The 16,398-nt window shown below is 41.0% G+C and overlaps 1 protein-coding gene across 1 annotated transcript; it reads left to right on the top strand.

Moving 5' to 3' along the window:
• Positions 1–493: 493 nt before the first annotated feature.
• On the top strand, positions 494–9,569 carry fosl2 (FOS like 2, AP-1 transcription factor subunit). Its single transcript, XM_029460631.1, has 4 exons — positions 494–1,228; positions 3,700–3,954; positions 4,786–4,893; positions 6,712–9,569. The coding sequence occupies exons 1-4, from the start codon at positions 1,100–1,102 to the stop codon at positions 7,360–7,362; spliced, it is 1,143 nt and encodes a 380-aa protein (XP_029316491.1). The 5' UTR covers positions 494–1,099; the 3' UTR covers positions 7,363–9,569.
• Positions 9,570–16,398: the final 6,829 nt, after the last annotated feature.

Below are 16,398 nucleotides of genomic sequence, written 5' to 3'. Positions count from 1 at the left end.
CTATGTGAGCGCGCGTGTGTGGCGCGACTTTAATCAGTCGTGCGTGCACACACTCTTTATATTTACGTTTAAATCTTTAATATCTTCGTTTTCATACACTGATGGGCATGAAAACACTGAGAGCTCTGGAGTCCAGAGTGCAGCTCGCGAGGGGAGGGAATCCCTCCAGTGTCTGACGCTTCCTTTACCAAGGAAACCCACACGCGCTCTCTGACGCAACTGTCCATTTTAGGAAACATGCGTCAATGGACCGAAGCAAGTCAGACAAACAGTGGACTCTACAGCAGTCACTGACGTTCGTATCGAAAAATAAATCTCTCCACATATATCTGAGCTACTTTTACTGCATCCCTGCTTTTCCATTATATCTCCAGCCTGCTCTGCGCGAAGGATGGTCACAGCGGATCTTTCTTTTTCACTGCCTTATCCAGACACAACCCCTCCCTGAATGAAGTCGCAACGCCCAGGCTGTGACGTAGGCTCTTTCGTTGGTGTTGAAAAGCCGTTGCAGTTCTTCATAGTGCCATTGAAGTGAGTCATCTCTAGGAAGTGTGGTGAAAAAGAAAAGAAAAAAGTTAGAACTGTTCCGTGAACAGCAGAGAGCTCAGATATAGTGCAGTAGTCGGCAAGGCGACGGAAAATATTTAGCAGATTAGCCAGGCAATCGGCTTGAAAGCGACTGTTAACCTGCGTGAGTCACTCTCTAACTACAGGTTCGCTTGTCTCAACTGGATTTGACTGCTGAAGGTGTGCTACTGACTTTAGGTTGAAGTTTGCGCACCTGAGAGGATCTACAATAGTGTAGTTTAGGTCTACCTGCGGCTCCAGAATAATAAAAGCACAATCAGAAAGAGCCTTTACAAGCAGGAAGCACACGAGAAAATAGTTATTCTAACTGGCAATATCTCTACGATGTTTTAGGGTTAGTTTAGATGAGCATAATTGCACTTATTGCCAACTCTTCTCTGGATATCCCAAATTAACAACGTCTCGAGTCAGAGGATCCTTTTCGTTTTGTGCCTTTTTACTGCGAGGATTTAAAAAAGAGTGGGGCTTTCAGATTCAAACAGTCTACTGAAATCTTCCTCTTCCCTGGACCATGTACCAGGACTACTCCGGGAACTACGACACGTCGTCCCGCGGCAGCAGCACCTCTCCGGCCCAGCAGGAGTCTTTCACAAGCGGCAGCAGCACGATCGGAAGTCCGATCTCTACCTCAAGCTACCAGGTAACACCAGGAAACACCGCGACATCACCTATGAATAATATCCTAATATATAGGCCTCTGTCTTTTACGCGATGTCAAGTGCGAAACATCTGAATAATATCATACAGGTTTGAATGTCATATGGATTTGTTGTCACGGTACCGCGCTTCCACTCGGTAATAGATTTTAAAAGGCAACCGACTTGGAGCGGTTGGGGGAAAAACAGATGAACCCAATGACACAGATAACATCGGTGACTCAACAAATGCAACACTCGATCATTTCACAAGTATTTTGGACTCATTTCATTTGAATGTCGCCATAAGTCTATTTAAACACCATCGGGTGATGTACTTTTGGTCAAATATCAAATTTGCGCACTGGTTGGCGCGCACAGTAAATGGCAAATACGTGGTGATTTTGCACATATAAATAAAAGTACATATTATTTCTTCAGCTACAGTTAATCAAAACTAATATTCTAACGTATATGTTACACCAACATATGTAAGATGACTTGTGTGCTGTGCAGAAACTGGACATTGAATTTATTAGATTTCCAGATCTCTATTTTAGATCCACTATCCCTTTCCAGCGGTCTCATCTCTACTATCCGTGCGTAAAATTGTAACATTTGTGTGTGGGGGGGCGGCATTTGACGCGCATTATAAGGACGACAATTCCTTCAGAACATGCCATAGCCTGAGCTATTTACACAGCGCTAGTAAACGGGGTAGAGATACAGCCTATAATGGAGAATGCAACAGGCGAGTACTGCTTTATATTGGCACAAGGGTTAGGGTCTAATTTGCCGTCGTTTTGGAGAGCACCAGAGACATGTGCTTTTGCAAAATGTGATATAAGTTCAGTTAAAGTTTATATTTGTGGCAGATATTTCTCTTATTGGACTATGATAAACGACATGAATCAGATTGCAGTCTGTTTGTTTTTTTGACGGGTCTCGCGCAGATCAATCAAAAGCCTGTATTTCCTTACCGAGAAAATGCAACAAAAAAACTAAAACGCATCAGTGAGATATACCTTGCATACTGTATAGTCTACTGTAGGTGTGCCGGTGTAACGTTATTAGGACGCCGTGCCAACATATTCCCAAATAATGGGATCTAAATCTGGGAAGAGGCATGTCGTTTCCTCGCAGACAGCTCTTGCCACTTCTGTGGAAAAGCTTCGGCAGGCTCACGCAACATTGCGTTAACGATTTTTGGCCCATAGCCATCATTGCTCCGGTTCCCTGTAATCGCACACTGGCTGTCTGTTTCCCATTACAGCGGGCTGGAACATGACCTCCCTATTTGGTTTATTAAGACATCAAAATAAGGCGTTTTTCTGTTTTATCAGACCAACATATCTGTGTTGAGATCAGGAGTTACAGAACACACTGGGTCTTCTCTATATGTACTGTAATGACTGAACTGAATGTTCCTTTACACTCCATTGCATACAATTTATTTTTAATGCTTTTATTTTGAAGCCAAACTTGCAAAATAAATGTCTGGCTTGTTACAGCTGGCTGCTCCCCCCCTTACTGGAACTGACTGCGTTCCTCGTGTGCTTAACAAATCCCATACACAATGACTCACCAGATAAACAAAATTCCGATAGACTGCCGGGATATCCGACGGATAGTCGGGAATATCGGGGATGTAGGGACGTGCGTAATTTACGCACAAAGGCAGGCTGGCAGACCGGCTGTTTGTGGACTCTGAGGACATGAAGTAATACTGATCTGACATCATTGGGTGATAATTACAGTCAGCTCACACATACGTGTAAATTGTAGATATTTTTACATCTTTTAGGAGGATTTGATCCATAATTCGAGGGGTTATTGACATAATCTTTTTTCCTTAGACCAGAAACATCACAGTATGGCTTGTGACATAATCACAACTAAGGGCAAATGCATAATTGTGCTTTAAATAATATTTTAACGGTTAATTCCAACTTTTAAATCACAATTGTTGTCACTCACCAGATTTTGTATCTCAAAAACCCTCTGGAACAGCTTTTCTTCTGCACAATAGAAGAAGGTCTGTGCCGCCATCCGACCCATTACATTATGTATCTCTGGAGTCCAAAGTTATATGTATATTTACCATCCTGCCAGTGCAGACATGTGTAGCACTTCCAGTGTTTTGTCTCATGGTTATTGTAGTAAAGTGAGATACACTGGACACCTTGGGCTTTCCCACATGATTCACAGCATGTGTCACTGTTCCACTCCAGGGGTTACATACACAGTGCTTTGCCTATGTGGATTGAATCATTGCTATCAGCTTGTAATGTGGAAAGTGTGTGAATTTGATAATGGCCGGTGGTGGTGTGTGTCTCTGCGATTTTGCTGTCAGTGGAACGAGGCAGGGCTCATACACAGAAGTTAAGATGCTTATGGGAATAAGTTGCTGTGCATTGACCCAAACCAGCAGCAGCAGAAATGCTTATCATATTTCTCTCATTCCTTCTCTTTTCAGAAGTACAGGGTCGACATGCCCGGCTCCAACAGTGCCTTCATCCCCACCATCAATGCAATCACGACCAGCCAAGACTTACAGTGGATGGTGCAGCCGACCGTCATCACCTCCATGTCCAACCCTTACTCCCGTTCCCACCCGTACGGCCATCACCTGCCCAACGGGCCGGGGATGCTGGGGCACAACACGCTGGCTCGGCCCGGGGTCATCCGATCCATCGGGGACGCCAGGGGCCGACGCAAGAGAGACGAGCAGGTGAGGGACCCGGGCTGACAATGTGGGGGTAACAGGACTGCAAAAAGGCCAATAGGGTTTTCTGTTTGTTTCAATAGTTCGACTATAATTTCTTTTTATGAAGCTGGATTTTGATTCGGAAGCTCTTTTACAAAGCAATGTGTTTGGTCTGAAAACAAAATAACACTTTCTGTGTCTAGAATGCATTATAAACATACTATAATCTGCCTATAGCCCTGTATAATTATAGTTATGAGCAGTCATAAAAATTCATAATGCTTTTTATAATGACTTATTAGGTCAAGTATCATAATACTTGCTGGCCACTCATTGACTTTTCTGTCATCAGTGTATTATAATTCCCATAGTTTTTGTATATTATAATATTTTTATAACACATTCGAATTTGATTATACATTTCTGTAAGTGGTCATTGTTTGCTTTAAATTGAGTCAGAGAGTCACAAAAAGTCAGTGAGTGACCAGCAATTACAAAGTATTATGATACATGACCTTATAATGTGTTATGATTATTGTTATAAAGCATTATAAATATGTACAGTGCTATAAGCAGATTATAATGCATTATAGACATGGGAATCATTTTTAAAAATGCTACCATATCTTCATTATTTATAAGTAAATAAACATGTTTGTTCAATGTCGAAGAAGCAAGTTGAGTTTATTTTATAGGCCTATAAATTCTCTGTTGTCGTATCATTATTCTGCTCACAGCCAGCCTGTAGTACCCAGCTCCTGTTTGTACTCTTGCTCTTCGCTTCGTATTGATTGTGTTTGTGCCTGTCAAACGGCTTATTTGACCTGTTATGTTTCCTTCTTTACCTGCCCTTAGCTCACCCCGGAGGAAGACGAGAAGAGGAGGGTGAGGCGTGAGAGGAATAAGTTAGCTGCCGCCAAATGCCGCAACCGCAGGCGAGAGCTCACAGAGATGCTGCAAGGGGTGAGTAGAAACCTGAAAACTGGAGCCATCGCATCACATCACCCTTTGTTACTGGGTTGCACTTTAATCGCATTAAACAACCACAAATCAGTGTCTGAGCGTCTCGTTCCTGTGGGTCATAAACAACCTGATTTGGGACACAATTCACCATTTAATAGTTGATGCAAAAAAAAAATGTAATGGCAAAAAAAAGCAATAGAAGAAATGATTTTCACACAGGAACAAAAAGAAAAACGTTGTTGAAGTCACACTTGTTCAGACGTCTGGAAGGAGTCCAGGCTTTTTGATGAGCGATTGAACTCCACACCTAAATTTAAAACCTTGCACTACTGGTTTGACTCTCGCTGTGTCTCTGAGTGAAGAGATGACAGGCAATGAAAAGCTTTTTGTCTCGGGCAGCTGTAGACAGAGGTAGGGCTGTCTCACAGCATCTAAATGGACTAATTAGTGGAATTACAGTGAGGTTGAGCTTGTCAGGCCTTAAAAAACCCCCAGGAATGGAATTTGCTGTAGGCAGCTGTCTGCATGAATGAAGGACATTTTGTAAAAGGGGCCAATTGCTTGTCTCACGATCCCACATAGAGACAAGCTGCGTGCACACACACATGTACAAACACACACACACACCACAGCCATTGCTTTGAGGGGGGAAAAAAACGCCTTTCCGTCTTCACACGGCTGTTAAAAAGAAAAAATTCCTAATAAGGAAGTGTCACTCTCCAGCGAACAGAACGAGCAGTATTCCTATCACTTCTCCTCTTTGAGTGACTGATATAATTATTGAAGTGTCTGGCTGGGCAGATCCCCTGGCTCCTTGTGTACACTTCCTCATACCTTTGCCCGTGAGTCAAAGTTCTCAGACTTTCGGCTTATCTTTACGCCTGATTTCTACATCTGACAAGCTGCTTTTGTTGGATCCGTCTTAGTTTTTTATGTGACACATTAATGACTTGCTGTTGTGTCTCGGAGATATAATCTGAATCAAACAATGCACAGTCATTATGGGAAGCTCGAATTGTAGCAGAAGGCTTCCAGATTACTGTTGCAAGTCTAAATAGTCTGTGACAAATTGTTGATTGTGCTTTTTTCTGTGGTTAGTGAAACTGTAGTAAATAAACAGTGCCCTCTTTTGGCGCTTTGGAGGAACACTCATATAATCTGACAGCCTGATTTGTGGAAGAAACTTGAAATTATGGCTTTATCACATGTCACATTTTATGCAGCCATGTTCTCAATTTCTGGGCAAAATGTCAGTGAATATTCGAGAAAAAGCTGTTGCAGTATCTGTTCAAACTATACTGCTTATGGCCCAAGGCAGGCCTATTCCTGCAACAATGTTTTATTCAGTTTGACTCTTAACTTAAAACAAACTAAATAGTTCTGTGTTTAACAAATATTAATAATCAAACAATATATATATATATATATATATATATATATATATATATATATATATATATATATATATATATATATATATATATATATATATATATATATATATATATATATATATATATATATATATATATATATATATATATATATATATATATATATATATATATATATATCATAAACAGATTTGTTTTAATCAACACAATGTTCCATTTAACATCGTATTTATTTATTTTAACACCTTTTTTTCATATTTATTAATGAGCAAAGGGCAAGATTGTGGTCGATTTGGGCCACCTATAGAATAGGCCTGGCCAAGGGAATATAATACTGTTGGAATAAAAAATGCCCCCCCCCCCCTAAAATAAAAGGAACCTTCTCATATTTAGTGCTCAACCATATTTCCTCTTCTCTTCACAGGAGACTGAAAAGCTGGAGGAGGAGAAAGCAGACTTGCAGAAGGAGATCGAGAGCCTTCAGAAGGAGAAAGACAAGCTGGAGTTCATGCTGGTCGCCCACAATCCTGTGTGCAAGGTCCCCATCGACGAGCGCCACCCAGCATCAGGGCACCCGCAGCACCCGCAGCACCCGCAGCACCCGCAGCACCCGCAGCACCCGCAGCATCCGCAGCATCCGCAGCACCCACAGCACCCACAGCACCCACAGCACCAGCAGCACCAGCAGTGCGCCCCCCTCCCGCTGACCATGCGCCCCAACATGGGCCCCCGGGCTCAGATAAACCACGTGGTAGTGAAGCAAGAGCCGGATGACAGCGAGGATGTGGGCAAGCCCCAGCGCTCCGTCATCAAGCCCATCTGCCTGGGTGGAGGCCTTGTGAGTGGAGGGATGTACTGCACAGATGGAGACAGCCTGAACACGCCGGTGGTGGGGGCATCCACCCCGGCCGCCACACCCAACGCCCCGAGCCTCATATTCACCTACCCGAGCATACTGGAGCCCGAGAGCCCCTCGCCCTCCTCCGAGTCCTGTTCCAAGGCCCACCGGCGGAGCAGCAGCAGTGGGGATCAGTCGTCAGACTCCCTCAACTCGCCCACCCTCCTGGCCCTCTGAGCGGGGGCTCTGCTCGGCACAGCTTAGAAACAAATACTATGGCTGACGGCAAGCATGAGGATCAACTGCCCCCCCCCCCCCCCCCTTAGTGTCTTTTTAAAGACCCAAGAGCACATTCAAAAGTCCAGACCAAGGTGACCATGTGAGCCGTTCTCCACAGGGAGACCCACAAGGGCTACGCCGCGTGTTTCTTCTTGTTCTGCTTTACTGTAAGAAAACAAATTATAGAAATTAAAATATTCATAAGAGTGTTTGCACCAATCCTAAAAAGTGTCGCCCCTTTGCCATTTCATCTCCAGAGTGTCGACTGTTTTACTGGGAAGACCATTCTGAAGAAGAAGATAAGTCTGGCATTCGTGAGCTGATGTGACTAGAGAGTGCGTTCTTAATATATATTTTTTAAAATGTTTAAAAAGCCATGCGGCCGATACTTGCACTCCGCTAAGACGAATCGATAAATCACTAAACGAGGTCAGCATTCTACTGGAATTTCTACTGGAGGAGAGAACGAGACAATGAGCAAAGACGTCCTCTCATCTCCTTTTCCATTTAGATTCGTCCTTTCGTAACTTGGACCTTGAGTCAGGAATCGCTACTAAGAGTGTGTACACATTTCCGACGCTATTTCCATCTTTTTAATTGTATTTATGGCCTGTGCTGATTACATTTTACAAAGTGTTTTGTTGAGACATTGTCCTCTCCTTAATCTGCCTGTAGAAAAGCAAAACGGTCATCCACACGGTGGCCAAAGCCCTCCTCAGTGTTGCAAAGGATACGAGCCAACTTTCAATCAATGACTAGTTCCTCAATACTCTATACCTTCTCTTTTGCCATAGTGGCTTGACTTTACAGTAGTATTGGTGTGCTTTTCCTCAGTGATTCTGTACCTGAACTTTACAACCTGTTTATGACAAAGTGTATGTGATTTACATTGATGTCAGGGATATCTCTCATGTGTAGTAGAACGTTGCACGAGCGCGGGCTGTCGTACGGTCTCGTGTTGCAGAGGTGGTAATATATCGCTTCATCGTGTCACATCGAGGAAGTCTTAGACGTTAAAGTTTGAACGAACCCCTCCTGCGCCGGATTCTCTCTGACCTTCTTTCTGTGGTTCTCTAAATAAAGGTCTTACCTTTTTTCAACACTGCCTCTCAGGACAGGTCAGGTTTCAAAAGAGCCAAAAAAGGTTTGTTTGACACATCCTGTAATTCGTCCGTCTTTGTCTAAAAAGGAGGGATTTTGCTCAAATTTGAAAAAAGCCACTGTGGTCTAGACTGTCGCCAGCTGCCAATGATGTCAACCCTGTTTATACTGTGTTTGTAAATCTGTCACTTTTAGTAAAGAAATGATGTTTAAATTGAAGTCAGATGTGCTGATTTACGGATGTACGAACATTTGCCAACATGGAGGTACTCTGTAGAGACTTGGTGGAAGCCGTGTTGGCTTTAAACAAAGGGCCAGACGCAGTTAACTTTTTGACAAAAAGGAAGGGATAAATGAGAAAACTCTTTTTACAGCTGGCCTGGGATGAAAGAGGGGACACCTTGAAGTTCTATGAAGCACTTCTTTTTCATTTTTACATGAGTGTATCTTAAAGGGATGAGGGTTTTCAATACTGTGCACTGAGAAGGATACACAGCGATATTTGGGACTTTTTTGTTTACTTCAAACATTCCTAATGAATATAATGTCAGGGGTCAAAGGGCGGGGGGGTGTCATCTTTGCTCGAACCCTTTTTGTTATCAATAAAAATTCATAAAAGACTTTTGTTGTGCTGGATGCAGAAAATGGACTTTGCAATTCAATACAAGCTGCTGCTACTTTGGAAAGAACATGTAGGCTGTTTATCTTTAGATGGGTTTAACATCGCTGGCTGTGATGTCACACGGATGCAACGGGGAATCTTTCATCCCGTACGACAACATAAAGCGGTGAAATGATAACCAAAAACATTACTGTGGGCGAGTGATATGTCTGTATGTTGAAATATTCTGGAGCCCCTCGACACACATAGGAAAGCCATTGACTGTAGATCTGCTGTACATGTCATCTACTGTCTGTCGCCTGTTTTCAACTACTATTACTTCTTTTCCAAACGCTTTAACTGTTTAGAATGATTCAAAATTAATAAAAAAACAGCAATATGTATAGCAGTGTTTGTTAATTTAAATGAATAATAATAAATAATAATAATTTTCAACCTGAAATTGTCCTATTTCATTCATGGGAATGCACTTGCAGTAGTTTAAAAACTATTGTTGTGTTTTGTTTGTGTGTATTTCAGTCTACTGGTTCAAAATATCAGCACCCTGTTTATCAATCATTGTGATCATTTAAAAAAGAATAAAGAGCATTTGACATTATTTTACTTGCTTGTTGGAATTGAAAGACAACAAGCTAAAGCACAGGTTAACAGCAAGTAGCTGGTCAAAAAAAAAAAAAGACAAGAGCCAACATAGACAAATACAATTTAACATATTTAATCAAACCTTTAATCAAATGACACATCACATAGATAGCAGAAAATATTCTATAATGCGTCCAGTTGCCAGAGATGTAAAACCTCCGAGGGAGATTTATGCTTTGGAATTGTTCTTATTTGGAAGAAATTTGAAAATGTATCTTAAAAATAACTTCCGATATTATAATAACCGAAATTCCATCCAGCCCTAGTGTCTGGATATTTGGGAGACACACAAGGACTTAATGTGAACTATATTAACATTTAAAGAAATACTAGCTGGGAAAAAGTGTGACCTAAAAAAACTGGACTGGATCTGAACTTCCTCCTTCAGAGTCAATGGTTCAATGAATGATCATCTTACAGTGAAAATATATTTTATAGCGTGAGGAGGAAACCTGCGACGTATGACAACAAACTGGGCTCTTTTCTGACCTCACCACCGGTGTCACACACCTTGGCCAGTGAAGTAGGATGGAAATGTTTCCTCCTCTTATTGTCTACTTAATGTTGTAATATACACTTTATCAACCTCGCACCTTACTTGATTGAATTAATCTTATTTTTATTATAATAATTTTTTAATTGTATTAATTATTAATTTATTTATTTATTTATTTATTTATTTATTTATTTATTATTTATTATTTATTTATTATTTAATTTATTAATCAATTTTCTATGTTTCAATTGTAATAATAATAATAATAGTAAATTATATTTGTAAAGTGCCTTTTAAAGCTAAAAGCAATCTCAAGGCGCTAACATTAGTGGACGTGGGAGACAGTTCTGCTGTACCTGGGCTGTGGGTGGGGGGTGTTATTTTGTTTGTTTGCCTTTTTGTTTTTGTCATGTGTATTTTTTTTACTGAAAAATAATGTTTTGCTATAATAAAAACATCTGGAGAAAAAAATCTGCTTTTGAAAAGGCATCTTGTTGTTGTAGAAAGCGTTGATCTTTTGTGTAATGCGGATATCAAACCACTAGAGGGCAGTGTCTGCTTCCCTCTGCTCGGCATCAGGTCCACCGAGCTAAACCTAATTCTAATAAAACAGTCTTGTAGTAAATCATACCATCATGAATATAATGTACAAAGTGTTTTAGAGAACTGTGTCAACCGTATGGTCATTTTAGAGGATGTAGTTAGTGTTGCTCTTGAAACGTATCACAGAAGTGTCAGTTATTGTACCTACCCTCATTGATATAAATGGTCCTTTTATGAATGTGGGACTGTTGTATTAGGCTACATTCGTTTTTGCAAAGTGGACCTAATTCACCAAACTGAGTGTATATTTAATTCTAGTCACACACAACCAGATGTTTATGGTATTTTATCCACTTAAATGCATGTTAATTAGAATAAAAGCTTGACTTCCTTCAAGAATAAAGTGTATAATTGATTCCAATCAAACATCTCTACTATAAAAAGATCCAAAAATTAAAATATTGTTATTGTTTTACTTTGAAAGTAGACACTGACAGTGTTTAGGTGAACAGATGTGATGAGTGTTCACTGCCCTCAAGTGGTCACAGAGGGGAGTTACAACACCAGGTTTAAGTGGGAATAATAGTCATGGTGGTTCTTGTTTATTTTCATTGGGCTCAGTAGTAATACCCATGTTAGCAGTAGGGGAGACCGGGGTTGGTTGGCACACGTTTCCCTCTGCCGTATTTCTCTGCCATAATTTGTTAGAATACCAGCAAAAAAAGAAAGAAAGATTAGCTCTCAGTTTTACATAAATATGTATTAATGTACACCAATGTGTTCTAAAATTAGGTGTTTCATGATCAAGGCCATGTTTTGCATTTGTGCCAACAAGCCCCATCACAGTTAAGAATAAAGTTGAAATTCTGAGAATAAAGTTGAAATACTTTTGGAAATGCCCTCCCACTCTGACTTTCCTCAGAAGCTTTATGTGAATGCTTCATCGCCTCAATAGAACTGTCTATATGATATGCAAGTTGTCTTTGATTAAAATGTATTTATAGAAGTTTCGACACTGAATCAAACCCTTCATTAACAGCGCATACTCGTAAAGTTTGACTGTATTCTCAAAATGCATCTTCCTAATGTTTCCCCCTTATGCCTGGCCCTAATACTCTTCCTATTTCAGTAAGACAGACCTGTGTTGGTGTGGCCGGGAACCTTTTGGATAAATTTGATGTCAGCGGGCTACTCTAGTCCGTTACATAACCTGGACATATACATTTCTCTCTTGTCAATCATGTGTGCTTGGATAAATCCGTTTCTACCCTGAGATATGATTACAGCTCCGAGTTTAAGAAGCACATTTGTGAACTTTTATTCTTCTGTGGTCCTTTTTCTTTTCCAGGTACTGTTTCAGCCAGAGTGCAGGCTTTTTTCTATTTCCTCAACTGCTAAAGTTGCATTTCAAGAACACACCCTTCGTTTGAACACAATACGTTCATTGTGAGTGAATGTGTCTGTGCCGAGTAAGCAAGGGTAATTTAAAAAATTGATTTCCGTCTTGTGAAGCAACTCTGAAAGTAGGAGAGCAGTAAAAGACTGCAAACAGGCTAATAATCATTAGACATGACATTTTGTGACAAGTGGCTCAAGTCCTTTTGGAGAGCCAGTAAACTGCTGTGCAGTCGTTATTATGGTACCGGAGTAAGAAACCAGTGTTCAGGATGAGGATGCAAAATAACTCTTAGATTTGATATCTTACTTTTAAAACACAAAACACTGAAGTGGTTTTTAGTTGTTGAAAGATGTTGTTCTTGCTTTTTTCCACTCCAGCAGATTAATCACCACATTTCAGCTACTCAGCACACATCTCTGGTAAAATGCAGCTACTAGTGTGTTCCCAAGTGGTTTGTTTTAAGAGTTAACCTGAACCTGTTAAAAAGAAAATATGAGGATATAATGATTATGTAAGGGGTCATTAATTACACCTGTGACTTCCTGTTGAGACACGTCAACATGTCTGTTTGAACATGTCTGTTTGAACAGGCCTGTTGGTGAAAAAACCCGACATTTTAAACCTGAAACCAGTTTTCTATTGAATCATTTGAATAGGGAAATAAGAAGCTGCGGGGAATTACTGCAGACTAACTGGTTTGGTGTGTTCCCCTGAATTATCTGTGTTGGGTGGACCTTAAAGGATAAATTCACATTTTTTAAAGTGTTTTAAAACAATACTAATATGTCCATATGCATATTGAAATATTAAATGGGTGCTGTAATGGTTCCTCCTGTTCAAACTGGCCATGAAGCGATCTGTTCCTAAAGCGATTGAAGTGTTACTGATGGACAGGGGGGAAAGTAGGTCTGTTACTCTGTTCCACTAAAAGATTCAGTGCCGGTACTGGAAGAGGGGAGAGCAGCCGCCTGCCTTTTCTGAACTTTTAAACGCTAGTTAGCAGGCTCACCTAACCGACTGCTGGCTGGAGACAGAGCTGAATGATATTGAGTGCTGTGGGTTTTTAGCAGGAAGTAGTTTCTTGCAAAATTCTCAAGTAAAATAACAGACATAAGTTGTGATGTTTCGAGCGTCATTAACTCTGGGATAACGGTTTGCATCTTCACTTCCTGAACAGTCCTTGGAAGGGTGTGTTTAAATTTAACATCATCATCATCATCTCTTCTTTCATGTATGTGCCCAATGTACTGCAAATTCAAAGACAGACTTGTAAACTGTGACACGTGTTTGGCGGGGGTCAGAAAACCAGTCAGTATCTGGTGTGACTACGCAGTGCGACACATCTCCTTCACACAGAGTTGATCAGGTTGTTGGTTGTGGCCTGTGGAATGTTGGTCCTCTTCAATGGCTGCGAAGTTGCTAGATATTGGCAGGAACTGGAACACGCTGTCATATACGCCGATCCAGAGCATCCCAAACATACTCAATGGTGACATGTCCGGTCAGTGTGCAGGCCGTGCAAGAACTGGGATGTTTTCAGCTTCCAGGAATTGTGTACAGATCCTTGCAACATGGGGCCGTGCATCATCATGCTGCGTCATGAGGTGATGGTGGTGGACGAATGGTACACCAATGGGCCTCAGGCTCTCGTCACGGCATCTCAATAAAATGCACCTGTGTTCGTTGTCCATAACATAAGCCTGCCCATACCATAACCCCACCACCACCATGCGCCACTCGATTCACAATGTTGACATCAGCAAACCGCTCACCCACATGACGCCATACACGCTGTCTGCCATCTGCCCTTGTACAGTGAAAACCGGGATTCATCCGTGAAGAGGACACCTCTCCAAAGTGCCAGACGCCATCGAAAGTGAGCATTTGCGCACTCAAGTCAGTTACGACGAGCAACTGCAGTCAGGTCAAGACCCCTGTGAGGACGACGAGCATGCAGATGAGCTTCCCCGAGATGGTTTCTGAGAGTTTGTGCAGAAGTTGGTTATGCAAACCGATTGTTGCGTCAGCTGTCCGGGCGGCTGGTCTCAGACGATCTTGCAGGTGAAGATGCCGGATGTGGAGGTCCTGGGCTGCTGTGGTTACACGTGGTCTGCGGTTGTGAGGCCGGTTGGATGTACTGCCAAATTCTCGGAAACGCTTTTGGAGACGGCTTATGGTCGAGAAATGAACATTGAATTCACAGGCAACAGCTCTGGTGGACATTCCTGCAGTCAGCATGCCAATTGCACGCTCCCTCAAAACTTCAGGCATCTGTGGCATTGTGCTATGTGATAAAACTGCATATTTGTGTACATAGAAAAAGTCTTAGATCTTGGATTTCAACTCATGAAAAATGGGAGCAAAAGCAAAAGGGTTGTGTTTATATTTTCGGTCAGTGTATATTACGACTTTTTTATAACATAAACATAAACATACGACTTTCATTTTTTAAATATAATATATTAGGTCTTTTTCATGATATTTTTCTATATACTATACTATGACATTTTTCATATTTTTCGATATATACTATGATATATTATATATATATTGCAATATTGTTCGACATACGTGATTTCTTTTCAAGTGCTTCCACAGCTCTTTTTGGTGGCTTCTTGGTGCATGTAGTGACATCCTGTCAATAACGTCAACATCATATCAACAGCCTCATGAGGGTCACTAGCAGGTTCAGGCTTTCAGTGATAACAGCACACACTGTATGTTCCTGTGTAGAAAACCACCTTGCTGTCCTTGACCACAGATATTGCTGACGGTGGCGTTCGCTAATAAAGACTGAAACAATGAACTAAATCAAAGTGCAATACTGTGTGACTTTGAGCATAAAGGAAGGACGCAGGAGGAGGGACCCGAGCTTAAAAGGTTACCATACCCCTGATTGCTGATGTGATGTTTTTTAAGGGCTGAAGCCACAAGCTACTTAACAATTCTCTGACAGCTGCAAAATGCCATAAAAATTGTAGTCAACTGCCAGCGAGAATAATCTGACTAAAGATCAGTTGGATTGAGATACAAATTTCTGTTGGCATCCTTTGGAGGGCAACTCGGATATTTGGTCTGTTTTTATTGATCGGCATGTTCTTATCTGTGGAAGAGATAACAGATAAAACACATGTATAGAAAATGCAGATGAAGGTTAATGCAGCAAGAAGCAGAGCATTAAACCACAGCACGATGTTTGCTTGCATATAAATTCAACACAAATGTGAAATATAACAGCTGCATGGAAGAAATACAAACCCGGGCACATAACTTTATTGATCGGTTTATTCTTTTCAAAAGTCATCGTGGGATGAATTGTGAATTCAGCAACTTGAAAGGATTTTTATTGACATGCTCATTGATTAAGGACTAATTACATTAATGACCCAGTAAACAAGAAGCCTCCCGTTGGATTATGCAAATACAAGCCTTTTAAAACAAAATACAACAGAGACATAAGAACGAGACACATGGATCGATAGCAGATGAGAACAGCAATGGAGACGTTTTTTTTTACGGACAAAGGACATGAACAACTCCAGAATGCTGTGTCATATCTTTTCAGTGGGGACACATTTGGAGTTTTATAAACTTGCTATAAATGCAAGACTTAATGAGTCTTTAACTGTTAAACTTTCATAATGTATTTAATGGCTTGAAAACATGGTGTTACACTTGGATTAACTTGTCAGATAAGAAGATTGATACCACTCCGTATCTGTACAATGACAGCAGCCGGTCAGCTTAGTTTAGCATTAGGACTGGAGACAGCTAGCCAGGCTCTGTCGATAGGTAGGAATATCCACCGACCAGCACAAGTAAAGCTAACTAATGAACATGTTGTATCCTATTTCATTAATCTGAACACATTCTAGTTATATGAACTACTACTAAGCTGTTTTACAGGGGTTATGTGCACGACTATTTCCTGGCCAGGACCTGTCACTTCCTGGAATTTCCGCTGGCCAAGAAATAGTCCATGCTGGTAGTTGGATTTTGTTACGTTTGGACAAAGCCAGGTTACCTGTTCCCCCAGTTTGCAGTAGTTATTTTTTAAGCTTTTAAAAAGCTTTATTATGCTTATTTTCTGCAATAATTCTAAATCCAATGGAAAACTCCCATTGGATTTAGAATTGGCACACAAAAATACATCATCTCTGCAGCACTTTCTTTACTGTATAGTGAGTAATA

This window comes from Cottoperca gobio, chromosome 22 (genome assembly GCF_900634415.1).
Source record: "Cottoperca gobio chromosome 22, fCotGob3.1, whole genome shotgun sequence".
Lineage (NCBI taxonomy): Eukaryota > Metazoa > Chordata > Actinopteri > Perciformes > Bovichtidae > Cottoperca > Cottoperca gobio.
This window is presented reverse-complemented; position numbering and strand designations above follow the sequence as displayed.

Coding starts and splice junctions, on each gene's coding strand:
- fosl2 (XM_029460631.1), top strand. CDS start 1,100: ATGTACCAGGACTACTCCGGGAACTACGACACGTCGTCCCGCGGCAGC. Junction 3,955..4,785: donor GACGCAAGAGAGACGAGCAG/GTGAGGGACCCG, acceptor ACCTGCCCTTAG/CTCACCCCGGAGGAAGACGA. Junction 4,894..6,711: donor TCACAGAGATGCTGCAAGGG/GTGAGTAGAAAC, acceptor TTCTCTTCACAG/GAGACTGAAAAGCTGGAGGA.